Source organism: Aspergillus sclerotioniger (assembly GCF_003184525.1).
Source record: "Aspergillus sclerotioniger CBS 115572 chromosome Unknown BO94scaffold_15, whole genome shotgun sequence".
In the NCBI taxonomy this organism is placed as follows: domain Eukaryota; kingdom Fungi; phylum Ascomycota; class Eurotiomycetes; order Eurotiales; family Aspergillaceae; genus Aspergillus; species Aspergillus sclerotioniger.
Window position 1 is genome coordinate 885,219 of NW_020291005.1, and position 25,031 is coordinate 910,249.

Consider the following 25,031-nt stretch of genomic DNA (forward strand, 5'->3'; position numbering starts at 1 on the left):
CGGGCCAGCCGGAAGCGCAAGTATCTAAGCAACGGTTGCACGTACACCACGAAGGTGCATGTCTATCTGGCGGTCCGAGACTGTTTAACGAACTCTTTCAGGGGTCGACTCCAAGTCTTCAAAGTCATCCGTTCGTGTCTCTTGCTTATAAGGCACCCATCCAGTCCCAGCCTGGGCAGCTGCACCCGCCAGAGTCAACACGCAGGCTCCCAGAAGCAGCAACTTCACCGCTTGCTCATAGCTTTGCACAGCAACTGCTCTTTCCACGCCCGTCAAGCTCTTTGCTAGCGCCGGACTTCCGAGCAGTTTGCGAATCAGCTCATCCCGGCCGGTGAGCCCATGCTTCGTGAATCCCGCCTCGAGGCCTCTCTTCAACTCTCGCTGGAAGAAACCCCCGCCAATGGAGGACCCGAAGCTTCCGGCAAAGCCTCGACTCATCCCTAACAAGGCACTGATGACGTAATGCATATCCGGACTGGTGAGATGCAACAAATGGGAGAGAGTATAGTTCATGACTGCCCCGACGGAAAGGCCGCTCAAGAAGGCGGCGCCTAGATAGGCAGTTGTGGAAGAATCCGGCGTGGAAAGCACCGACAACATGAGGTTCGTTAGGGCGAACAACAAGAAAGACACGAGGCCCGAGCTGAAACGCAGTGAGTAAGCCAGCTAGTTTCGAGTTGGTGAGCGAGGACGGAGAACACCTACATGTAATAGCTTCCCGTTTTGCGGATATGGATCCATCCCACCAAGAGCCCCCCCAACCCGAATCCGGCATTGGTGGGAAGCAAAATCAGCCCCGCGGAGGCCGGAGACCAGTTTCGAACAACAAGTGCGTATACCGGCGAGTAGAAGAGAACGGCCCAGCGAGCCATCATCGTGATCGCACCTGCCAGGCAGCTGAATAGGACGCTCCTCATTTTGAGTACCTCGATCGGAATGATTGGCTCGGCAGCAAATCTCGATTCGATCAACAAGAAAACAGCCAGAAAGACGAAGGATAGGACTATCGGGGTCATTTTGATTTCCGACGCAGCAAGGCTTGAAAGTAGGAGGAAAACGGAAAGGGTCTGTAACGGTTAGACTTGGCCAACCACTCAATAGATCGCTCTTACCAACGTCAGCGCTCCGGCATAATCAACCTTCGCCAGCTTCTGCAGTAGGACGCGTCCACCCAGGTGCTCGTCGCCGGGACGTTTCGGGATCGCAAGGAACTGTACTGGACCCAATAGTAAGGCAAGCGGTGCTTGAACCCAAAATATGAGGCGCTACCTGGTGTCATCCACAGAGCACTACATGGAGTTCTCACGAGAACTTACCCATCCGAAAGTTGGAGTTAAGAGACCGGCTAGCACCGCACCGGAGGAGACGCCGATAGTCATGCCGGCGCTGATGAAGCCGATGAAGAGGCCCCTGCGCTTTTTGCTTGTCAAATCTAGCGTCAGGACAAACGCGATGACCATCTGCCCGCCAGCACCGCATCCTGTGAGTGTTCTTCCTAGAAGGAAAACCGCCAGTGTTGGAGCCGCTGCCGTCACGAATAGGCCGATCGATAGCAGCGTGCATGAGAAAAGGATATAGACTCGGGGGGTAAATATCTCGGATAGTCGACCGGAGAGAGGAGTGAGACTGGACATGGCAATCTAACGAGCATGGCATTAGCACAGAAGCCTCGACGCACAAGTAGGGAAAGCGATCGGACATACAAGAAAGGCCGAATTGAACCATGTCGTCTCGGAGAAAGCATCCAGATCGGCAGCGATATCAGATTGCGCGGTAGTCATCATCGACATGTTGGTTGCTAATGCAATTCAGCTTCATTCGCAGGGTTCAAGTTAAACAGCTTCATACTCATGATAAACAGCAACAACCCCATCGCGGTCATTATCGCTGATCCTCTCAGCCGAGTCACACGAACCCGCGGCGAATCCTCCCCATCGTCCGGAGGCGACCCCAAGAGAGGTGTAGTCTCCTCCGAGACCGACTCTGGACGTTCATTAGCAGCCATGGTAGGTATTCAAGCAGTATAGATCGTGTCTGAAGGGAGGAAGAATAAGTCTCCCGGGACCCTTTCTGCTTGGGCATTGAGCGACTGCGCGGGAATGATGTGATAAGGGAAGCAAAGCTCGGGATGGCGGAGACGCATTTCTAATCCGTGCTTATGCCGCGAGGTCGACCAGGATTGCGACCGGTTGAGGCGTTGATAAATGGTATCGGGGCCAATCATGGGGGTCGATCACGATCGGGCGTGCCGCGAAGCTTCCATCTTTCCTGTCGGGGGAGGAGACGTGGTAGCCACGGTCGGAGTCCGTGGGTACTGGGTACAGTAGTGACGCATGGCATCCCCGTATCGCGCTGTCTGACTGACTGTCTGGAATCGATGACGGTCGGGTGGAGACGAGCGATGTGTCAGTTATGCAGGCTGCATGATTGGCAGTGTGGGTATTGGACAGGTGCATGGGTCGGGAAAGAGTTGGGCCCGACGTGCCGATGGGGACGAGGCGATCGAGACCCGGGACTTGGAAGGAAAAGTCCCCGGAAGGAAAAGTCCCCGGAAGACATGTGACATGTGGATGCCTGTGGCCGTACACTAATGCTACCGGGATATATCCGGACTTACTCCGGGATATCTCCGATCAGGTGATGAGGTGGGATCAATGGTCTCTCTGCCAGATGATATGCAGCCAAGATGCCCGCGGGTCGAATGATGGCTGCAGCTGACCATGGGAGGAAGATATATCTCAGCGGGAGATTCTGTTAATCTCTTCCTCCTCCATGGCATTCACGGCAAACCAACAAGAAGAATGAAGACAGTCTATCTCTGGACTGTGGGGTTGAGCGTCCTGACGGTTAATGCAGACCATCACCGCACCATACGTAAGCTCGCGTTTACCTTCTGTGGGGATACAACTAAGATGAATAGCTTGGACAAGGAGCCTCAAGACGAACTCCAAGGTCGACGCGATCGAGCCGGTTCAAAGGGTGCTAGCAGAGACCGACAACTGTACGTGCTACGTTCCTTCCAGGACGCGCAGATGAGACTATACTGACGCCCTTAAGCCTGCTATGTCTGCTCGCCGCCCTGCTCCCAGGCCGTGTGCTGTCATGGGGAATTCCCGCAGTGTTGCTCAGATGGGGTCTATTGCTATTGCTGCCAAGATTGACTGTCCTGTACAGTTATTGACGTCATCTATTTCGATAATTCTCAGCTATTCTGGCACATGGCGATGATGTCGTCCGGAATGTACGGTTTCAGGATGCTGATCAAGGAGGACAGTGGTATCCAATCCAGGGTGCCGTAGATGGTTTCGATTGCGCGTCCGCTATACAACACACGGGCGTAGAGTTCGGAGTTGGATGTTTGCCTATGGATTTTAGCCAAAAACTCAATCATCGAAACGAAGAGAGATGGATAGAGATAACACGTACCAGATCTCAAACGCAATGTTCGATCCCATTCCAGGCCACCGTAGTGCCTTGATGCCCAATGCGCCGAGGATAGGCCCTAGGTCTCCATCGTGTACGAAGTTGTGGCTATACACGAGCTCGGATGTCCCTTGCTGGACCGCTTCCAGATGGCGAACGATCTCTCTGATAAACAGGCCTTCCACCAGTTGGATATAACGGGTGGCATTGGCATTGTGTCGCCACCAGTAATTCCATTCCCAGTCGCCCGCGCGAAACACCTCATCTGCCTGATCGCGAGTCGCGCACTGCGACTCATTGTGGATGCGACAGGGAAGCTCGTATCCATTGCAGAGGCGAGCCTGGAAATTGTCCGCGAAATGATCAAATGTCGAGGTCCAGCTGGAGGTATCCGCATCGAACATGGTGGTCAGCTGACTGCGCAGGGACTTGGTTACGGTCAAATGCGCGTTCCACTCTGCCGTGGACTCAATGGCGGAGAGAATCTCGCTCTGGGCGGCACAAGAGAATCCCTGGTCAACCGTGTCGACACCGGAGGCCTGTTGGTGTAGTGGTAGGGGCGCACTATAGTCCGGCCAAATGCCTCGCAGCACGCCTCCAGCGGATCCTTGGGTGAGGTTCGATGTGCTGGACCGTAACCAGACCTTTTTGCCACTGTCCTCGTCCGGCGATAAAGGGATCAGCTGCAGTTGATCACCGTAGACGGCACGAAGGTCGCGACCGTGCTGATAGCCATCCAGAAAGCCTCCAATGGTCAGCTGTGGATACTGACATGAACCATTGACGTAGGCTGTTAAAAATGGGTTGGAGGGATCGGAATAGGTTTGGCCATAGACGGGGATGGGAGCCGGCCCCTGGGAAGCCGGCGCGGCGTAGACATGGGCATGGAGGTTGTCGCAGTGATATTCTTGATTCTAAACCAGTTATTAACTGTCACTTTCTCTCCATCGATGGGATGAGACGTACCTCGCCACCCGGAAGAATGTTATAGGGGGTTCGTCGCTGATGACGCTGCAAGTACTCGAGGTAGACTAGCCGCGCGGAAACGGACTGGTTGGCGACGGGAGGTGGAAGGGAGTATGTCTCGGCGCGGGGATGGGGCATGGAGCAATAATTGTAGACATTCTCCGCCGTGGGAGGACTGGCCTGGTCGGCCGGGGCCGTGTAGATACCGCCGTAGGTGCCGAGGGAGGCGTTGGTGATAAAGGTAGTGTGGTTGAGGGGCGGATAGAACGAGTCGCGGGTCGCGCGGGCGGGGTTCCCCACTGACAACAAGGCCACCAGCACGGAGATCATGTTGAGCAGGCCCTCGTAGATGCTGGCCATGGCGACTTCAGTAGCCGGGATGCTGGGGAATTATATGTGGGGGTAGTGGTGTTCATTTCTGGGTCCCCTTGCCGACCGTCCGATCCCAGCGTGTCCATCTACCACCTCCACCACCTCCACCACCAACACCACCACAGCGTTGCGACGATCGCCCACGTGCCGGCGATGTTTCCGGCCAGGCCAGAGGAATATCCCTGAAGTCCCCCACGTGGTGGAACCTGGTTATCTGACAGCAGCAGCAGCAGCATCCATCCACTCATCCCGAAATAATATGCGGGCCGTTCCTCGAACATGGCAAAAACAAGGATCTTTGCTGACTGCTGACTGCTGACTGCTGACTTGCAGATTGCTGACAGAGAACCGGCGAGGGGGTTGTCACGTGGGGACTTAGCGAGGGCGACTAGTGCAGCGTCGTCCTCACCTTCATGCAACTCCCCCGCAGTTCTCTGCCCCTGCCTCTGGAAATCTTTTGGAATGCCCCCGATGGAGCGGATTACCAAATCCCCATGGCCGTCCCCCGTCTCGTCGGGGTCCCCAAGCGATCTCTCCGAGACGCAGGAGACCTTCATGTTTATCGATTACCAGGATGAGTCGTCCCAAGCTCACGCCGTGGCCAAACGAAAGCAAGCCTTCCTCAAGAGACAACACTACCGGTCCAAGAAGGAAAAGCGGCTGCAGAAGCTGAAGGCCTCCATCCCGTCCTTGCCGACCTACCCTTCCATCTGGTCGTGGGATCGAGCCATGCAGGCCGGAGGACTGGACCTCTTCTCCTCCTTCGCCGACTCTATGACGGAAAGCATGTGTTATTATTTCCACTACTGTAAGGATCTTCTCGCTCGGAAGGGCACCGGATAAGAAATGCTAATGGCCCGGTAGACAGGACCCAGTGCTCCAGGTCAATCTACCCATTTGGTGCCACGGGCATGGGCGCATGGTGGTTGCAACAGGCCATTGGGCAGCCGGCCCTCTTGCACATCATTCTGTCGACCAGTGCCATCCACCGAGCCGGTCGAGGATCCCTGCCCCAGTCCAGTCCCACCGTGCAAAAGGCGCAGCGAGATTCTCTGAAGTTTCGGGCAATAACCCTCAAGCAACTCCAGATTATGGTGCAAAGCCCAACCGAGGCCTTGCTCGAGTCAACACTGTTCATTATCACGCACTTAATTTGTGTAGAGGTGGGTACCAGAGCTGCCCGAGGACCATCGCCCGGGACCCTCGTGTATCTTTCAACCAAGCCAGAGTCCTCCTGGGCAATGTGAAAACCAATGATTGACCTTGTGCCCTAGGCCGCAGACGCTAATCTGGAAGCCGCGGACTGCCACCTGAGCGCCTTGATCAGGATGGTTCACCTAATGGGTGGTCTCGATGCGTTGAACCCGATGACGGTCTCGATGATCTACTGGTGAGTCAAGACCCAGAACCTTGCTTAGTCTCTTCTAACGAATTTCTTCAGTGCCGATTTCATGAGCGCGGCCCTCAAAATATCGACACCAGTGTTCCCCATGTCTGTGAGGTGGAAAAGCGAAGTCCTTGGGAGCTCGGATATCTTCCCTTCGATGAACGATGCCGCAGATCTGACTATGGTTGGAGGTCGCTTCTTTGACTCCCCGTGGTCAGAGGCCCTTCACCCAACGCTACGAACCATCGTCCGGCTGTTCCGACGAATTACCCATTGTCTGTCCACCATGGGAGCCACCGAGATCCCCGTTCTCAACGAGTGGTTGGCTTATGCAATCCATCAATTATTGTCGATCGCCCATGATTGTATGGCATCGGACCTGCATGAATGCTTAAGACTGTCAGTTTTGGTATATTCCATGGTCGAGATCAAGACATTTGGGGGCTTGCCATACATGAGTTCTGTTGTGATGGCTCTCCGCAGCCGCTTAAGAACTGGACTGCCCCAGATCCAACGCATAGCACCCGATTTATCCTTCTGGATGCTCTTCGTTGGTGGCATAGCATCCAAAGGGCGCGCGAGTCGCGCGTGGTTTGTGGCCCATCTCGCGGAGGTCGCAGAGCAATTGTCGCTCATGGAATGGGACACCGTGCTGCCTGTGTTGGAAGGGTTCTTGTTCATTTATCAGCCCGCTTGCCCCCAACCGGAAGCCCTATGGAACGAAGTAAAAAGGCAACAAGCGTTGGAACATGATGCATAGAACTGACATATACACTTGTCACAATTAGGCTGCTGGCAATTGCAATCGAATTCAAACAGGCGGTCAAGACGGACGACAATAATACAGAAGATCTGGGTTGTTATTCCAATTCTAGAAGGCGCAGTTGTGAGTCCTAAATCCCCATGTTCAGTCAAGCGTTTTCGAGCCGATTCATTGTGCATTCATTCGCCAGCTCGCCTGACTTGGTTTACTTGGTATTACTCCGCGCTAACGCTTTTTGTCAATAGTTTCATATAAGCCTTCAGAACCACCAATTAGAAGCCGGGACGGAGGCCACTCGGCTCCCATTTCTCAGCAAGGATCTCCTAGCCACCAGTATGGCTTCGCACTAACACGCTTCCAAACATTGATAGCCTTGTGTCTTGCCAACGCTTGTGCCTCAGGTCACATAAAATCAGTCTATATCACACAGCCCTCAGAGCCTCCGACTGGGACAGATCTGATCGACCCACTGATTTCTCCCTGCTCCAGACGCGAGGCTATCAATTTCGCAATGTATCAAGTCGTTGCGCAAGTCCAGTCTCTCGTTGAGAATGGCGGTGAAGCAACCCGGAAGACCATCATTGGCACCCTCCGCAACCTGTCCTGCTCTCTCGAGTCTCTGCAGGACATGATGCAGAGTATTCCCTACCTGGTACGTTGATGAAGGGATTTTTACGGCAGCCATATATTTGGGTATCAGCATCTGCAACCTACCCTAGTCAGAGTTAGTCTTGACCTAAGGCTATTCAACACTCAGCGAGAGCAAAGAGCCTGTGACCACGGAACAACTAGTCGCGAAGACAAACTCAGCAACGACCTTGTTAGGTGAGCTCTCTCACTCCACCCCTTTTCTATTCTCACGCCTTCCCCAGGCCGAATCCCCCGCTACCTTGCTTCCGTCAACACCATCCAAAAAGTCGCCATCAACATGTTGGCCGCGAACATCACCCGCTCATACCTCCCCTCGCTCATCCTTCTAGCTCAATCGCTGATTCCACGGCCATTGTCGGAAGCATCGGCCGCGTGATCTGGGCCCTTCCCGGCTTCCTCCAATCCACCAAATACCAAGATACCCTCCAGAAGGCGATGAACACCGACATCCTCCGCTTCATATTAATGCAATCCATGCCCGAGAAATCGGCATGCCACCCAAGTTGATGTGTCTGCGATGATATCTCTGGCGTCGATGGAGTGGACGTGAGAGCAGTGGTATGCTCTGATGGAGAAGGCAGGATTGATGATTACTCGGATTTATACATACAGAGTGTCTGGGGGGGAGTGTTTTGGAGGGTATTTCCTATTCGGGGGGCGGGAAATATCTTTACTTGACATAGCGTTTTGGTTCATCTACCGGCTTGTATTTCCTTTTTTAAAGAATGTTTCGAACACTCTGTTGACTCTCTCCCTCCCTCCCTCTCTATATCTCTTGGAACTTTTCTTCTTTCCCCCCCCCCCCCCCCACCTTTGCAAAAACCCGGGCCGGATGAAGGCCCCTCTTGATGAGCGTAAGTGCGGGGGTTCGGAACAATCTCCTTATCAGGCTATCCGACGCTACCGGATGATTGGTTGGATGGCTGCAGGATCGGGTTAGCCGAGCGTGGTCGGACGCAGGACGCGCACGTGGATGGCAGCTGATGTTGGATGCCCGACCGCTAAGGCGGAGATTGGCTGGCAATAGCGCCGTGCCAAGCTTTCCGAAATGACCAGGATCAAATCAGCGAATTCCCCTTCCGACACTCTCCGCAACCAGGGTCTCTGGAAAGTCAGATAGTGGTTCTCTACCCTGTCAAATGGCGGAATCATACTCCGGAGTATCGATGTCGATGCCCGTAGGGGAAGTACTTTTCCGACGATTTTCATCCGTTCGTTGTCATACCGGAGATGCTGATGGCGGCCAATGCCCATCCCTATCCACCGCCGATCGCGGCTGAGGGACGAGGCTACGCTGCATGGCCTCCGTCGGTGCGCATCCACTTGGGGGCTAAATCTTCCTCAGGAGTTGATGGACCTCTTCCCCCGTCTTTCGTCCTCTTCGTCTTCTTCGGACACTCACTCATGACCGTTTCACTCTGTGGTGGTCGCGGTTTGAAGGAGTCCACAGTTGGTCTCCGGCCTCACGATGAAGGTCCTGGCGCAGATTCTCCTACTATGCAATTCCCTCGCAGTCGCGCGCAAGTATTGCACGCGGACATTTCATTCTTGTGAGTTGGGCCTCTCTCGGCTCCGTCGCGATTCAACGTCCGCTGATTCCCTTCTCAGCAATCATTAACAACCAGACTTTGTTCATCGATGGTGGAGAGTTTCGCTATCTAGAAGATAACAATACTATCTCGGCCTATGCGAGTATGTTGGACATCCTTGCGTGGTCGCTGGCCAACGTTAATACCTCCCAGTCCGGGATCTGCAGTCTGTCGACGTCTCCAAGTCCTTCTCGAATACGGACTCGGATCTGTTCACGCACATCGACAAGCCGTATAATGCATCCGATCCCGACGGATATCCGACTTTCTTTGATGAAGGATCCCAGTTCAACGATGGCCAGAACCTCTACTTCTACGGCGGCTATATCAGTGGTCGCGATGGACCCAAGGATGTAGCGCCTATCGAGACGTGGAAGTACAACATTCAGAATAACAACTGGACCCGCGATGGGTTCGGTGGCGTGCCGTACGTGCGTCTGGTGGAAGGAGGTGCCGTGGTATCGCATTCGCAGAACAAAGCGTACTACCTCGGGGGAGTCGAAGACCCCGGTGGCAACCCGAACGTTTATGGAACCGCTGGCGCAGATGTGCAGATCGTCAGTGGATTGCTGAGCCTGGATCAGTCCACGCTGACCTGGTCCAATCTGTCGACGAAGGAGATGAACAATTATGGGACCATCGGAGCAGGGTACGTCAATATCCTGGAAGATGTTGGCGACGAAGGACTGCTGGTAGCCTTTGGTGGATACAAGTATCCTGTTGGGAGTAAGCTATCGTTGCTGTGTGCGGAACAGACAAACACATCCCACCATAACCCCATGGAATACATCACGCTGTATGACATTGCGAACCAGACATGGTACAGGCAGCAAAGCACGGGAGATGTACCCACCTGGCGAATGGCAGGCTGCAGCATCACAGTGGCAGCGGCCGACAGGTCATCATTCTCCATGTACGTTTGCTGCCATGCAGTCCTTGTCCAGACTAACTTATTTCTCAAATAGCTACATCTTTGGCGGCATGGGAGCAACCACCGCCAATTCCGACGGCGACGTGTATGTTCTTTCTCTGCCATCGTTCCGATGGATCCGCGTGAACGAAGGCAGCAGCCTCCGCGAAAAGCATACGTGCAATCTCCTGGGAAACCATACAATGATTGTCGTTGGGGGAACCATTCCCACTGATAGCTCCGAGTACGAGCCCAAGCCGGCGAACTGCGACTCAGGGCAATTCGAGAACGGCCTCGCGATCTTCGACCTGAACGACCACACCTGGCTCACCGACTACAACGCTGCAGATACATCGGAGTACACGCTCACCTCCGCGATTACTGACGTAATTGGTGGAAGGTAAGTTGTCATATGCCTCTGTAGGGTGTCTGCTAATGTGTGTAGTTCTACGGGCGGAGCTAATGTCACCCAACCGGCCAACGGATTCAACAACACCGCGTTGGCAACGATGTTTGAGAAAGCAGTCATCACCTCTACAGCCAGTCCATCAACTGCCGCCACAGCCGCCGCCAATGCGACGTCGACCTCGGCGTCAGCCAGCAACAGCAGCAGCTCCACGGGCACCGCGTTGTCCAAAGGCGGCATTGCTGGCGCCACCATCGGGGCGGTCGCTGGAGCGAGTGCCATTGCGGGACTGGCTTTTTTCTTGATCAAACGCAAACGCGCCCAGCCTGCAGTCTCAGACTCTGCCGTCGCGTATCCATCGAGTCCAGCATCTCAAGACCGATTAGCAGAGCTCAGTGGGAATCAGGAGAGACATGAGCTGGGACCGGATACGATCTCCAGGGCACCGATTGCCGAAGCGGAGGGAGACATGTGGCACAAGACACCTGATATAGCGGAGATGGATGGTGATGGGATAGTTGAGAAAAAATGATGGATACCACGGGTTGGGTATATCAGTCCACTTTGTTATGCCACTTTGTTATGCCACTACGTACCTCGTATGTGTTTCTTTGAGATGACCGTTACGAGCTGCTTACCAGCTCCGGGTTAGCGCATTCCTTATCCAGCCTTAGTGTCCCGCTATTCCCCAACCGGATCTCCGAGACATAAAGCCGAGCTGTCTGATGATCGTATCTTGTCCCACATCACTCCGGGAGTCCAGACTGAGACTGATCTGAGGAATTTCCTGGAACCCTCCCGTTATAGTGCTGCCACAAATACCCTCCATTAGTTCCGCTCATCCGTACAAGGGATCCCTGCAACCACACTAATGACCATTCTACACCCAGAACATGGGGGGCCTGACACCAACCATGACTGGATGAACAGGGCCACAGTACTCCAGTTAGTCCATAGCTAGCTGTCCTATTTTCGTCCCAAACAGCGAGTCACTCCCTCCCATCCCATTGGCTCCCCCGTATTTCATTCCAGCTCACGGAACAACCTACATCCCCATAACGCTTAAATAGCCACACGGATGCCCTACCCAGTCTCCCATTCTATCCCGTCCAACCTCCCCCTCACACACACACACACACACACACATACACACACATCCCTACCTGCAACCCTCCCTCCAATCAACAACAACAACCACCACCCCACCAACATGCCAACAAAAAACCCCTACACCCAAGGCTACACCCCCAAACCCTCAGCACGCAACACCTCCGCACCGCCCCCACCACCGCCTCCTTCCTCCTCCCCCACCTCCTCCCAACCTCCCACATCCTTGATATCGGCTGCGGCCCCGGCACCATCACCCATGGACTAGCCCAACACTCACCCCAAGGAAAAACCATCGGGGTGGATATCTCCCCTACCGTGCTAACCCACGCCCAATCCCTTGTGGATGGGCCAAAAAATATCTCCTTCCTGCAAGGGGATGTTCTCTCGGGGTTACCGTTTCCGGATGAATCATTCGATGTGGTCTTTTCGTCGCAGATGGTGGGGTACATGGGGGTGGGGAATGCGGGGAGGGCGATTGCGGAGATGAAGAGGGTGTTGGCGGTGAGGGATACGGTTTGGCAGGGGTTTTTTCCCCGTGGGGGTGAGGGTGCGGTGGGGGAGGAGATGGAGAGGTGTTGGGTTGGGGGGTTTAAGAGGGCGGTGGCTGGGAGGGTGGGGAATGGGGATGGGAGTGGGGATGGGATGGGGTTGGGGCTGGGGAGGGGGGAATGCCGGGGTTGTTGAGACGGGCGGGGTTTGATGTGGATGGGGGGAAGGTAGAGGTGGGGACGGATACGACTACGTTCTTTGGCAGGGAGAAGAGGGAGTGGTTGCTTGCTCGGGCGGAGAGTCAGTTGACGCCTGGGGATCCGTTGTATGGGAGTTGGAGGGAGGCGGGGATCACGGAGGGGGAGATTCAGGAGGCGATTGAGGTGGCGAGGAGGTGGGCGGGGACCGAGGATGCGTGGTATGTGGCGGTGCAGGGGGAGGTGTTGGCGTGGAAGTAGTTATCAGACTATATAGACAGGTAGGTATGTGGATTACTGTTGTGGATATACAGGGGCAGATATGATATTGGGCTTCAATGGAAACGCTTAGTAACCACGGATTGAACACGCTAAATCTCAAGACGCTACTCTATCGGTATGTATCATTATAATAATGGATCAGAACCGTTGCTGCTGACCCTGGAGGTTCCAGTTCGCAGTCAACCGTTGTGCTTGAGCCATCTCTTCTTCTGTCGGCATGTTGACGACCATGAGATAGAGCACTTTCTGTGCGAATATTAGTCTTGTTCCCTCTCGCAATTGGGTTCGATGGAGATAAACACGTACCGAACTGAACAGGCTCTTCAGACTTAGACCCCGTGCACCTGCACCTGCACTGGTTTGTTGGTATTGTTCTTGTTGCTGGTATGGCTGGGGCTGGTACGGGCGTGCCTGGTATGGCTGCTGTCCTTCATGTCCATGATAATAGCTCGCGTTAGCACCACCGGCTTGTTCGTAGTAGTTTTGTTGGTGCTGTGCGCGTTCATCGTAATACCTCGCGTCAGGGCCACCGGCTTGTTGATAGTGGTTTTGGTTTGGTTGATGTTCCGCGCGTCCATTATAATACCTCGCATCAGCGCCATTGGCTTGTGGATATTGTTGATAGTAGTGCTGTTGCCCTTCGCGCTCATCATAATACCTCGCGTTAGTGCCACTGGCTTGTGGATACTGGTCTTGCTGATGTCGTTCGCATTCCCCATAGGACCTCACGTCCTGACCACCATACGGTGCTGGGGGATTCGCACGGTTGGTGGCGCCGGCTTTATGTTGGCGATGGTCAGAAACCGCCTGAGCGGCCATATTGACCAGCCCAAGAAGACCACCACCACCCCCTCGCCCTCCCAGTCCTCCCAGTCCTCGATCCCGGCCCACTCCACCCCGGCCAAAGCCCCGGCTTTGTTGAGCTCCTCCCATCATGCCTCCGGATAAAAAGCTGTGCACGGAATGGGTTGGATCGGCGAATTTGGAAGCGAACTTGGGTTTGCCGGCTTGGGTGAGATGGCTGGTTGGGTTCTCGGCCATCTTGGCCGCGTCAATACTGAATCCTCCAAGAGAAGTGGAGCGATACTCACAAACTTGGCCTGCGCTCTCCGATCCATATAATCATCCAGGAACCCCTTGCCGCGCTCCATCTTCTTCTTAAATCCCTTCTGCTCGTCCTTTGTGGCCGTCGCGAGATAGTCGAGACCCGGGAAGATCAGTTCGGCGGTCGGAATGGACTCCATTCCATTGGTCACCCCGTTGGAATACTGGAATTTGTGCGACATCTTCCCCTGGCTGTTCAATGTGTTTTGGATGGTGGTGTTGACGTCGACGTTGGTGCGCGCGCTGGAAGAGGTCGGGTCCCAGGTCATGACGAGGCAGTAGAGGCCCCGAGGACGGAAGAATTCGTCGTTCAGTCGGTCCAGAGCTTTGTTTTGTCTGATTCGAATGAGTGATCAGTATAGTTCCTCAATTTATCAATGTGCAAGAACAAAAGGAGGGATTTACCGATAGCGACCCTGTGTCTCAATCGCCACCGTCGTCGCAACCATGATTGCCGTTGAAATCGCCGTGGATATCAAAGACGGCAACGGCGAAGCCGCCAGGGAGGCCAAATTCAGCGCATTGATCCAAGGATTCGCCAGACTGGCCTCACTGAACGTGTCGATGAAATCAAACCATGTGTCTTGATCAATCCCCAGGTTCTGCAACTCCAGTGCGTACGCGTGGATAAAACCTCGCGACTTATCTTTCGGACGGCGCTGCGGGATGGCCACGGGGTATGTGAGTCGGGGTCGAGGATACATGTTGTCTGCCACTGAAAATACTGCATCCGGGGGAGGCCGGCGTTGGAGAAAGGCGGCGATGACTTTGTCCGGGTTGGCGACTCCACCTTTGCTTTTGCGAGGCTTCTGCTGTTCGACGAGGGCGTCTTGGGCTTCGTCGAGTTGCCATGTGCGCTCGACTTCGTCGTGCGCGGTGGACTCGGCTGCGATGGTTCGATCCTGCTCCTCTGGATGGTATGCGGTGTGTGGCGGGGGAGACTGAGAGGGGGAGGGCAATGTTTCTCGAGGTTGCTCTTGCTGCTCCTCCAGCTCTCGCTCTTTCCGGGCGGCCTTTTTTGCTTTTCGGTATCCGTGGACTTCGGAGACGAAGCCAATGCTCGAGGTGACCCCCTGCGCCAGTTTCCCAATGGGGCCTTGTGAGCTCATCTTGGTGTGGTGTGGCTTGAAGATCTCAAGGAGGGATGTGAATGAGGTGAAGATGAGTGCGAAGGAGTGAGGATGTTGTTCATGGGACTCGCTGGCTTTTGTAACAATACAGAACCCTCCCATCAGCATCGTCAGCCTCCTCAGCGCCGCCTCGCACAGATTTCCCAATGCGGCAAGTAGTTCGGAGCGGCCGGCAGAGCGTTGTGATTGGCTGGCCGGGTGAGTGCACGGATGACTGGATGCCTGGATGCCTAACAGCCCGTCCTCGGACTGGTCACTGAGTGGTGACCACTCCAAACTTTATTCCTGGACTTGGGCGCACTAACCTGAGTTGAGTAACCAGATCGATCATTTAAGAGAGCTTGACCAAACCAAGATCAGTGTTAGCTACATCCTTGCTGGCAGGATCGACAGCTTTGTGGCGCAGCGTTGCGACAAGCCGACAACAAGGCAGACGCATCCTCCTGTGCCCCGCGCGGGAAGCCAGCGGCCCGCCCAGTAGAATGGAGCAGAATGAAACCTGGAGAATCAAACGAATCAAAAGGTCAGTAGTCTCCGAATCACCTGCCCCTTCCAGGAATCAGGATGCCTCACGCTGATGGTCATGTGACTCGGAGTCACCACGCCTGGAGTCAGATAGCCAGCTAACAAACTAGCGAGTTAGCTAATAGCACAGTAAGCGAGCGCAAGGCTGACAGCCAGAGTTTTATAAGACCGCTATCTCTCCGAGGACCTTGTGTGAAACTTGTCTACAATAGTATAACCCGATCACCAATCAGATCAACCACCGCCATGTCGTACAATCCTCAACCCACCCCGACCAACGAGAGCAGTGCCCACAAGGCCAACTGCCACTGCGGTGCCGTGCGGTTCACCGTGACCCTCTCCCCACCTTTGCACGAGTATCCGGTCATGAACTGCAACTGCTCGATTTGCTCCCGAAACGGCTATCTGCTCGTGTATCCCAATACCAAAGACTTCACCCTCGAGAAGGGCGAGGAGGTGCTGAAAGATCACCGGTTCAACAGCAAGCAGGTTCGGCATCGGTTTTGCGGGCAGTGTGGCAGCAGCTGCTTTGTCCAGCTGCCGGACCCGGATCCTCCGTTTGTTTGTGTCAATGTGAGTCACGGTGCTGTTTGATATCAGACCAATCCACGCTAACTATGATCAGGTTCGTATGTTTGAGGACGTGGATGTTGACAAGCTAAAGCTTAGAAAGGAGGATGGTCGGTCGTGGAGAGGGGAATATAAGCCGGAGTTCAATTAGTGGAATGGGGGTTTGGTTATGGGTTTTTTGTACATTCATTCGCGTCCTGATGCCAGTGACTTCTCTACTCATGGCCAGGCTTGGCAGGAACACGTGTCAAGGAACTCACACTCACTTGGGCGAATTCCTTTGGTTGTTTCCGGAGTAAAAAGTGTGGTTTCGTATCAAGGCCGATCACCTGACCCCAAGATATATAATTCACCAGGTTCCGCAATGCAAGTATGCAACATCATCAGTGCCACTTACTAATATATTTAGCACATCCTAAACTCTTAAAACATCTCACCATTCGCCAGACAGCCCTGTCAGGGGGATAGTACAAAAATAGAATAGTAGTACCTAGTACGATGTGATAAAGTTGCTGCAGCCAAGGCCACTTAGGCCAGGGTGGGATTGTTGCCTGAGGCCACAATATATCCGGATGTTGTGGTTCGGCGTATCTACTCCGTACTCGGTGCACTCCCTCAAACAATAGTGCTGCAGTCTGTGACAGCATCCGAGCTTCCACGCATCCACTGCGATCTAGACCCTGGGCTTTCCCTTGTTATCTATCCACGGCTTGACGGCCAGGTCCTATCTACCAGGATTAACTTATTAAGGGGTTCGGCTGTTCCTGGCAGTTGTGCCTGATGGGGATCCACTGCGATAGGGTCGAGGATATCACCGTATCAGCATCCCCCTGTCTGGAGCCATCCACTAGCAGGGAAGAGGGACAGGGTTGGTTGCATCCACCGTGCGGGTCAGGGTCACACCGTGCCTCTCGTCAGTTGTCAGTTGTCAGTTGTCCCTGGGTGTGGTTCGGGACAGCAATCCCGTTGCCGTGGGGTCGATGGAGGTATTACGTAGATTGAGACGGGATAAAGAGGACAAAGAGAGTGAGTACTAGTGAGCGACCGAGAGAAAAACCTTGAGGGTGAAATGAAATAATGCTACCGTCCCTCACCAGAGTTTTCAGGCGGGACTCCGGCGGTAGCGGTGCCGTCATGATGGTCGGGCAATCTTACGCCGGGTGACATCCGTTGTTCTGATTGGTTGTTATAGGTCAGCGGATTGAATGGTGGGGCACTCACAGCCTATCAGCGAGGCGAAGCGGGGCGCCATGCTTGGGTGCCATGATGCCATCGCTCAACAACTGGTGGTACTCGGTAGAGTAGGATCTCTTTCAAGTGGTTTTGTTTACGGAGAGAAATAAAAGACATCATCACCGATAAGAAAGAAAGTGACTGAGGTATCTAGCTCTCTTTTGTTTTGATCTGGAGTCAAGTCTGGTGTGGCGAAAAAGGCCGCGTGCCAAGGCCCAGCCCTATTATTATTTATTACCCATGCCAAGTTCACCACAACTGATAGGCACCACTCAGGGTCTCTTTACTCTCTAGTCACTCTTTAGCCCTCCGCCGTTAGATTGCATATCTGTTGTCCGCTCATCCACTCCGGCCTAACATCCTCCTCAACTACCTATTAAACTACCCCTGCGCTCCTCTGGGTTGCTCCATCTCGTTCTGACACCCTCTTCTTTGTTCTCCGCTGTTCCCCATGCGTCACGATTACATTCACTCGATTGTCTCCTCCCGCGCGGGCTGAGTCTCGAGAGTGCTGCTATGCCTACACCCGTCTACCACTTCTGACCTGGTCTCTCGCATTGTTCGTTGCCCATTTAACCAGCCTCCTCTTATCCGCGTCATCCGTCCCTTCCACGTTACACAACATGGGGCGGGAACCGACCCCCTGGCGGCGTCCTTACCTGGCGATGCCGTCGCGCAAAGTCACCAACATTCTCGCCTTGATTCTATTCCTCGTCGTAGCCACCTCCGTCTTCAAAATCGAGCTAGGTCCATCTTCATTTGACCCCTCCTCACTGTATCACCACCACTCGAACAACAATGAACCCGGCTTTTGGGACTGGGAGACGACCAGCCGCTTCCCTCGCGTCCAGAACTCCATGCTGGATGACGACCAACTCTGCGACTCGTTCCCCTCCTATCTGCTGTCCCGCATCCAGATTGTTCTGAAAATCGGCGCCTCGGAGCCGGCAGATCGCATCGACGCGCAAATATCTAGCGTGACCCGCTGCATCCCAAACCTCATCATCGTGTCCGATCGCGAGTCACAAATCAAAGGCCATCACGTCCACGACATACTGGCGACCCTTCCCGAGTCCTTCCGCGCCAATACCTCCGACTTTGACGCCTACGATGCGCTTCAGCGAGGCGATGACCGATTCGTGGCGGGGCCGCAGGGATGGCGCCTCGATCGCTTCAAGTTTCTGCCCATGGTCGAGCGCGCCCACGAAATCAATCCGACGGCGGACTGGTTCGTCTTTCTAGAATCTGACACCTACATGGTCTGGGATAATATGTTCCGGTTGCTGGATCAGTTGGACCCGCATGTTCCGTTATACCTGGGCTCTCCATCTCCCGGACGGCGACTAAATGAGGAGAAGGTCTCTTACTTCGCCTACGGTGGCTCCGGATTTGTCATTTCGAGCGCCGCCATGAAGAAGCTGGTGTTCCGGGAGGTTGGGCTACATGGGGAATACATTCAACCGCCACTGAGCCAGCAGTACGAGGAGCTCGTCAAAGCAGACTGCTGCGGCGACTCGATCCTCGGCTGGGCATTGCACGAGAAAGGTGTGAAGCTGTCGGGCTACTGGCCCATGTTCAATCCTCATCCACTCCACGGAATCCCGTTCGATGATGCACACTGGTGCCAGCCAGTGATTAGTATGCACAAGACATTGTTGTCGGACATGACTGGTTTGATGCGATGGGAGAATCAACGTGATCGAACTGTAAGTACTCTCGTCGTTCCTCTGGGTCAGCGGCTAACATCTCTTCTAGCGTCCTCTGCTGTACGCCGACTTGCTCGAGTATCTAAAGCTGGGGAGCGTAGATTACATGCCTGACTGGGACAACGGCGACTGGGGCGGCTGGCAGGAGCCCCCCGAGTCGCCGGCACATGGCTCCTTCGAGGCCTGCGAGACCGGGTGCCATGATCATCCCGAGTGTCTCAGTTTCACCTATGACTCCTCCGGACACTGCGTCTTTGTTCGGACCATGCGGTTGGGCGCGAAGAAGACCTTGGGCGATTCGAGCGTGCGGCTGTCATCGGGATGGGACCTGGACAAGATCCAGCGCTGGCGGGCATCTCACCGGTGCGAGAAGGCGCAGTGGGTGAAGCCCAGCACGAAGCGCATCTTTTAGAGCGAGTGATGGAGGGATTTGCTGGGGGTGTCGGACCGGCGAAAGGTCCATGTTTTTTTTTGACGAATGTACATATGATAGATGCCCTGGATCATGCCATATTAATTATAATAGATAATTCATTGCTGGCCTCACATCGGCAGTTACACAGCCGTATTTGCAATCGACCCCCAGCTCCTCCGTACTCGTCGTACTTATCGACGGCGATAGCGATATCGTATCATCTCGTATCGTGACACTATCGGCCGCGGGCGCCAATCGGACCTCGCCAGTGACGGCCGCGTTCCGCCATTGGCCGCCGTGGATTTGATTCCGCTGATTCCGACATTCCGAGCCAGGCAGCGGCCAGGCCCAAAGAGGCAAGGCATACGCCGGGGGCAATACCAATGATACAAATACGCAGAGCTTCCCCGCATATTCCAATTGCTCCCTCTCTCTTTCTCGTCCTCATCCTCCCTCCTTCTTCACATTCTCTCCAATGGCTCCTCATCCCCTTGCAATCCTCTCCGAGGAGGAGACCAACCTGGCCCGCGATGTTGTTCTCGCGGAGCACCCCAATACTGTCGTCGATTTCCGTGAGATCTACCTGTCGGAGCCGCCCAAGGCCCAGCTACTCGAGTTCCTCGCCCTGGAGCACTCCGGTCGTCTGAGTCCGACGTCTCCTCGTCCGCCCCGTCTGGCTTTGTGCCAGTACGATGTCATCGGCAGCGATCGCATCCCGTCGTTCGAGGAGTCGATTGTCGATGTGGGAACCCGCCGGCGTGTTCAGCACCGCGTGGTTGGCAAAGAGCACCACGCCTCTTTGACTCTGTACACACCCTTGGAGATTGCCCTCATCGAATATGGCTGACCATGGCCGTCGTTTAGGAGCGAGTTTGATACCCTCGTCGAGCGTTGCTTTGCCTCCCCTCTCTTCCAACAAGCCCTAGCCGACTTCGACCTACCCGAAGGCTTCGAGGTGGTCATCGAGCCTTGGCCATATGGTGGATTGGACTACGTCGATGAGAAGCGCCGATACTTCCAGGGTCTGTGCTTTGCCACGGACAAGCGCAAGAACAACCCCGACGCCAACTTCTACTCCTACCCGCTGCCTATCATCCCGGTGATGGATGCGCTCACCCAGGAGATCATCCGGGTTGACCGACCGGCAACAGGCGGTAAGGGCGATGGCCTGACCGAGCAGACCTTCAAGCGGGACATCATCGGCCACTGCAAGGACTCGGACTATGTGCCCGAGCTGCTTCCCGGTGGCACTCGCAAGGACCTCAAGCCGTTGAACGTGGTGCAGCCAGAGGGCCCATCTTTCCGTATCACCAATGAGTCGCTTGTTGAGTGGCAGAAATGGCGCTTCCGCGTTGCCTTCAACCCCCGAGAAGGTGCTACGATCCACGACGTGTGGTATGACGGTCGGAGCGTGATGCACCGGTTGAGCATCAGTGAGATGGTAAGATTGACCTTCTCCCAGCACGGAGTTCTAGCTGACTCGGACAGACTGTGCCTTACGCCGACCCCAGACCCCCGTTCCATCGCAAGCAGGCTTTCGATTTCGGCGACGGCGGTGGTGGTAACATGGCCAACAACCTCTCGATCGGATGCGACTGCCTCGGTGTCATCAAGTACTTTGACGCCGTGATGACCGGCCCCGATGGTTCGGCCAAGAAGATGCCCAACGCCATCTGCCTGCACGAGCAGGACAACGGCATTGGCTGGAAGCACTCCAACTGGCGCACCGGTCGCGCGGTGGTGACCCGTCACCGTGAGCTGGTTGTGCAGTTCATCATCACCCTGGCCAACTACGAATACATCTTTGCCTACAAGTTCGACCAAGCGGGCGGCATCACCGTTGAGTCGCGTGCCACCGGTATCCTGAATGTGGTGAACATCGACCCCGGCAAGGTCAGCGAATACGGCAACGTGGTCAGTGGGGGAGTTCTGGCCCAGAACCACCAGCACATCTTCTGTGTGCGCATTGACCCGGCCATTGATGGGCCCAGCAACTCGGTGCAGATTGAAGAGTCGCATCCGGTGCCCATGAACGCCATGACCAACCCCAACGGCAACTTCTACAAGGTCACTACGGAAACGGTGGAGCGCGCAGGTTGGTTCGATGCTGCCCCGGAGCTCAACCGGACCGTCAAGATGGTCAACCCTCACAAGACGAACCCGATCAGTCAGAAACCGGTTGGATACAAGTTCATCCCTCTGGCGACGCAGCGCCTCCTGGCCGACCCGAACTCGATCCAAGCGAGACGGGCGCAGTTTGCTCAGCACCACGTGTGGGTGACGAAGTACCGCGACGGGGAACTGTACGCGGGAGGCCGCTACACCCTCCAGAGTCAGGAGGAAATCGAGGGAGTGTCGGATGCCGTGAAGCGCGGCGACTCGGTGGCCGACACGGATGTCGTGGTTTGGAGCACGTTTGGCATTACTCACAACCCCCGGGTGGAGGATTGGCCTGTGATGTAAGTTGACCCTGTCACCGCTGGGGATTGATTGCAGCGCTAATTGAACTAGGCCCGTGGAAATCTTCCAGCTGATGATCCGACCGGCGGATTTCTTCACGGCCAACCCGTCGTTGGATGTGCCGTCGGACAAGAATGTTTCGTCGCGGGTTGTCGGTAACGATTGCTGCCGACCCGCGCATATCTAGGGGATGAGTTTTGGACACGAGTTACGAATCACTGTACATATAGTTTGCTACTACCAGGTGGGACCGGTTCTTAGTTGGAATCCATTAGTGCCATTGGCGATGGCTGTGCCCCACAAATCAACTTCTCTACACAGTATACTTATCAGCCTTATAAGCCACCCGTGACGGCCTGGATGAAATTAACGTAGTCAAGAGTACTAGCATCAGAGCCAATCAGCGGAGGACGAGCGATCCGCCGCGCCGACCTCGGATTGCTCGGAATCCAACTTAAAAAAATTCGCCTCCCTCGTGGCCTCCTTTCCGAATCCCCGTGGTCCCTCATACCTTCGGAATCCCTCCTATCTTCCTAGTGGAGTGTATCACGCCCGGTTGAATTTTGCTTGGATTGGATTGTGCCGCTCGCTAATTAGACATGGAGAGCGCGTCCTCCAAGCGAGGCAGTCACACGCCGGAACCGTCTCGGACCAAGAAGCGCGCCAAATATACCCAGGTCGCTTGGTGCGTCATTCTGTCTCAACCCTGGCCCTAGCTGACGCTCCTAGCAATGAATGTAAGCGACGGAAACTGAAATGCGGCGGCGAGCCCGTGTGCTCGCGTTGCCTTCGCGACAACGTGCGCTGCGTGTACACCCCCAATGCGCACGCCGTCGCCAACACGGCGTCTCCCTCGCTGGAGGACCCCGTGAAAGATGACAGGTAGCCCCATCATCACCCGAGATCATTATCTCGAGTCAGTACTTACACGGCTGTCACTAGACTGTCTAGTCGACTGCAGACTGTCGACCAGCAAATCGAAACCCTACAGCGAGAGATGCGTCACATGGCCGCTCGCCTCCGCCAGCTGGAATCAACCTCGGTGGCCACGCCTGCCAACAATGCCAGCATTCTCACCTCCATGTCGACCACCTCGTCTACCTCGGCCAACGTGGGTCTCCAGCGGATTCTAAACCGGCCCAAATCCCCCACCTACGTCGGTCCTACCAGTGCGGAGTTTGGACTCACGGGGCGACAGAAGCCATCCGAGGACAGCGACGGTGATGCCGACGAGTCGGACTCAGCAGCAGCCCCTAGTCCGGCCCCTGCCCCGGAATCCGAGGCCGTGCCTGGCGATTCTCTTCGATGCCTGGGTCTGACAGAGACGCTCCGACTCGTGACGGTCTACGAACATACCGTGGGCCTGATCTATCCGTGCGTGGACCTGGATAGTGTACGTGCGTACGTGGTCGAGTACTTTCGGGATGAGGGTGATGGGCCCAATGCAACCACCCCCAATGCGAAAGACCAGGACTGGTTCTTTGCTCGGGATGCAGAGGTGCTGAAGATCATTGTCGCGACGGCTTTGCTGGCGGAATCGCACGGTCGCAGCGAACGAGCGGCGTGGCTGGCGGACAGCGTCGAGGACAAGTTTGCGACGCGGTACAAGATGCCGGAGGTGGACATGAAAGAATTGCTCATCCTGACTCTGGTGGTGAGTTCACCCGGCTGCGCCGCTGACATTCACTAACAGAGACAGTCGATCTTCCATTCCTACCGCGACGACGAGGTCATTGCCTGGCGGACCATCGGCTCTGCGGTCCGGGGCTCGGTCCAGCTTGGATTGCACTGCCAGGAGACATGGCTGAAGACCGGCGGCGTGTTCCCGGGCGAGTTGCATAGAACCTGGGCCAGCCGACTGTTCTGGTGCATCTACGTGCTGGACCGGAAATGGTCGTTTGGCACCGGCTTGCCATTTGCCATCCAGGACTCGGACATGGATACCAACCTGCCCGAGCCGGGCACTGCCACGCCCTACTTGACCTGCATGATCTCGTACGCACGACTCAGCTCCAAGATCTGGGGGTTGGTCGTGGGCTGGCGCACACGTCCTCGAGCTGCCACCGCCGACTACTGTTCCTACCTCGACTTCCAGGTCCAACAATGGATCCAGTCCATCCCGCCGGAACTGCGATTCGACCCGTCCCAGCGATCCTCAACTGGCTCCAATCCCCAGGCCGACAGCATGATGATGCTACAGGTCTTGCTAGCGCTCCAAGCCAACCAGCTGCGCATCCTCGTATACCGGCAATACCTATTCAACGCCGAGAGCATCGAAGAAAGTGTCCCGAGTGCGTCGATCGCCGTCGAAACCGCCAAAACTACCGTGCACATGCTCGACTTCTTCAGTCGGGTCTCGGATATCTACTTCCAACGACCCGAGCCATTCAACTACTTCCTCATCTCCGCCCTGGCGGCGCTGTTCCTCGCCGTCCTACACTCCCCATCCCGATTCAGCCAAGTCTGTCGTCCGGAATTCTACAAAGCCGTCGACATGGTCCGCCGATCCTCCACGCGATCCCGCACCTCCCGTCGCCTGCAGAAGATCATCCGCAGCTTGAAACTCATCCGGCTGAACCTGGGCAGCAAATCGCCCGGGCAAACCAATCCAACCCTCCAGCAACCATTCCAGCACCCCAAACTACCCGCAGCACCCACCTCTGAGGCCGATTACTCCATGTCCTTTAACCCCATGGAATCTCCGTACCCACAGCACCACCACCACCACCACCAACTATCAAACCTCCCAACTCCACAGCCATCCGCTCTCTGGTCATTTGCGACACCTACGGACGCCGCACCTGTCGATCAGAATAGCTGCGAGGATCTCACGAGTTTCTTTGAAATGGCCGGTGGGTTCTACTTTGATCCGCGCACGCAGGCCGAGGTCGCGGAGGGGGTGGTGCCTGAGGCGGGGACGGACGGGGCGGGGATCGAGGCGTTGAATGCGGAGGATGAGGCGCTGACGAGGGTGATGGCGGGTTTGTTATGACACAGTAGGCTTTCTTCGGCTCGATGAGTCTTCGTGCCAACTGCCAAGGGATAGTTGAGAAACCAGGATGTGGGGGGCGCCACTCTTCCTTCGGACCTGGGCTTCGCGTCTGCAGTGTGCAGACGGAACGCGGATCTATTCCGAGGACGACGACAGTCGGCTTTGCGGGATAAACATCACGTGATTGACGTCACTTCTGCCCCAGGCTGCAGCCCTTTGACTCCACCCGTCCCTGACACACTAAATGATTGGTCCATGGGTACGGTCATTCCCGTTGACCACTTGCGCACCCCATCAAAGTCGGTCGCCACTCTTCTCAGCGGCTTTGGTACAACTCCTGTTTGCAATCCA

The 25,031-nt window shown here is 55.4% G+C and overlaps 11 protein-coding genes across 11 annotated transcripts; 7 read left to right on the forward strand and 4 right to left on the reverse strand.

Moving 5' to 3' along the window:
• Window positions 1-84: 84 nt before the first annotated feature.
• BO94DRAFT_467081 (putative MFS multidrug transporter) lies at window positions 85-2,005 on the reverse strand (the record flags this gene model as incomplete). The annotated part of the gene is made up of 6 exons (XM_025608196.1): window positions 85-643; window positions 706-1,067; window positions 1,113-1,265; window positions 1,317-1,640; window positions 1,704-1,798; window positions 1,849-2,005. 6 exons carry the CDS (start codon window positions 2,003-2,005, stop codon window positions 85-87), a joined length of 1,650 nt encoding a protein of 549 aa, XP_025467205.1.
• A 1,197-nt stretch (window positions 2,006-3,202) lies between these two features.
• Window positions 3,203-4,719, reverse strand: BO94DRAFT_466732 (histidine phosphatase family protein; the record flags this gene model as incomplete). Its single annotated transcript, XM_025608177.1, has 3 exons — window positions 3,203-3,362; window positions 3,427-4,337; window positions 4,390-4,719. The coding sequence occupies 3 exons, from the start codon at window positions 4,717-4,719 to the stop codon at window positions 3,203-3,205; spliced, it is 1,401 nt and encodes a 466-aa protein (XP_025467206.1).
• A 471-nt stretch (window positions 4,720-5,190) lies between these two features.
• On the forward strand, window positions 5,191-7,220 carry BO94DRAFT_493441 (uncharacterized protein). Its single transcript, XM_025609201.1, has 4 exons — window positions 5,191-5,569; window positions 5,626-5,924; window positions 6,036-6,151; window positions 6,203-7,220. Exons 1-4 carry the CDS (start codon window positions 5,224-5,226, stop codon window positions 6,906-6,908), a joined length of 1,467 nt encoding a protein of 488 aa, XP_025467207.1. The 5' UTR covers window positions 5,191-5,223; the 3' UTR covers window positions 6,909-7,220.
• Window positions 7,221-7,422: 202 nt separating this feature from the next.
• On the forward strand, window positions 7,423-8,069 carry BO94DRAFT_586202 (uncharacterized protein; the record flags this gene model as incomplete). The annotated part of the gene is made up of 4 exons (XM_025615749.1): window positions 7,423-7,563; window positions 7,673-7,736; window positions 7,784-7,841; window positions 7,892-8,069. 4 exons carry the CDS (start codon window positions 7,423-7,425, stop codon window positions 8,067-8,069), a joined length of 441 nt encoding a protein of 146 aa, XP_025467208.1.
• A 697-nt stretch (window positions 8,070-8,766) lies between these two features.
• BO94DRAFT_87941 (kelch repeat protein) lies at window positions 8,767-11,068 on the forward strand. The gene is made up of 5 exons (XM_025617724.1): window positions 8,767-9,112; window positions 9,171-9,254; window positions 9,305-10,064; window positions 10,117-10,461; window positions 10,507-11,068. The coding sequence occupies exons 1-5, from the start codon at window positions 9,031-9,033 to the stop codon at window positions 10,997-10,999; spliced, it is 1,764 nt and encodes a 587-aa protein (XP_025467209.1). The 5' UTR covers window positions 8,767-9,030; the 3' UTR covers window positions 11,000-11,068.
• Window positions 11,069-12,629: 1,561 nt separating this feature from the next.
• On the reverse strand, window positions 12,630-13,409 carry BO94DRAFT_535764 (uncharacterized protein). Its single transcript, XM_025611857.1, has 2 exons — window positions 12,852-13,409; window positions 12,630-12,791 (listed from the first exon to the last, which is right to left on the reverse strand). The coding sequence occupies exons 1-2, from the start codon at window positions 13,362-13,364 to the stop codon at window positions 12,684-12,686; spliced, it is 621 nt and encodes a 206-aa protein (XP_025467210.1). The 5' UTR covers window positions 13,365-13,409; the 3' UTR covers window positions 12,630-12,683.
• A 10-nt stretch (window positions 13,410-13,419) lies between these two features.
• BO94DRAFT_575661 (uncharacterized protein) lies at window positions 13,420-14,780 on the reverse strand (the record flags this gene model as incomplete). Its single annotated transcript, XM_025615090.1, has 3 exons — window positions 14,055-14,780; window positions 13,637-13,985; window positions 13,420-13,586 (listed from the first exon to the last, which is right to left on the reverse strand). Coding segments are annotated over exons 1-3 (1,218 nt in total), but the record flags the coding sequence as incomplete, so codon positions are not given.
• Window positions 14,781-15,456: 676 nt separating this feature from the next.
• BO94DRAFT_575662 (GFA family protein) lies at window positions 15,457-16,250 on the forward strand. Its single transcript, XM_025615091.1, has 2 exons — window positions 15,457-15,877; window positions 15,930-16,250. Exons 1-2 carry the CDS (start codon window positions 15,551-15,553, stop codon window positions 16,023-16,025), a joined length of 423 nt encoding a protein of 140 aa, XP_025467212.1. The 5' UTR covers window positions 15,457-15,550; the 3' UTR covers window positions 16,026-16,250.
• Window positions 16,251-17,242: 992 nt separating this feature from the next.
• BO94DRAFT_575663 (uncharacterized protein) lies at window positions 17,243-19,358 on the forward strand. Its single transcript, XM_025615092.1, has 2 exons — window positions 17,243-18,813; window positions 18,863-19,358. Exons 1-2 carry the CDS (start codon window positions 17,731-17,733, stop codon window positions 19,223-19,225), a joined length of 1,446 nt encoding a protein of 481 aa, XP_025467213.1. The 5' UTR covers window positions 17,243-17,730; the 3' UTR covers window positions 19,226-19,358.
• Window positions 19,359-19,669: 311 nt separating this feature from the next.
• BO94DRAFT_535767 (putative copper amine oxidase) lies at window positions 19,670-22,005 on the forward strand. Its single transcript, XM_025611858.1, has 4 exons — window positions 19,670-20,035; window positions 20,093-20,669; window positions 20,717-21,687; window positions 21,740-22,005. The coding sequence occupies exons 1-4, from the start codon at window positions 19,704-19,706 to the stop codon at window positions 21,873-21,875; spliced, it is 2,016 nt and encodes a 671-aa protein (XP_025467214.1). The 5' UTR covers window positions 19,670-19,703; the 3' UTR covers window positions 21,876-22,005.
• A 282-nt stretch (window positions 22,006-22,287) lies between these two features.
• Window positions 22,288-24,802, forward strand: BO94DRAFT_597382 (transcription factor domain-containing protein; the record flags this gene model as incomplete). The annotated part of the gene is made up of 4 exons (XM_025616273.1): window positions 22,288-22,373; window positions 22,418-22,570; window positions 22,631-23,342; window positions 23,388-24,802. The coding sequence occupies 4 exons, from the start codon at window positions 22,288-22,290 to the stop codon at window positions 24,678-24,680; spliced, it is 2,244 nt and encodes a 747-aa protein (XP_025467215.1). The 3' UTR covers window positions 24,681-24,802.
• Between the last annotated feature and the right edge of the window lie 229 nt (window positions 24,803-25,031).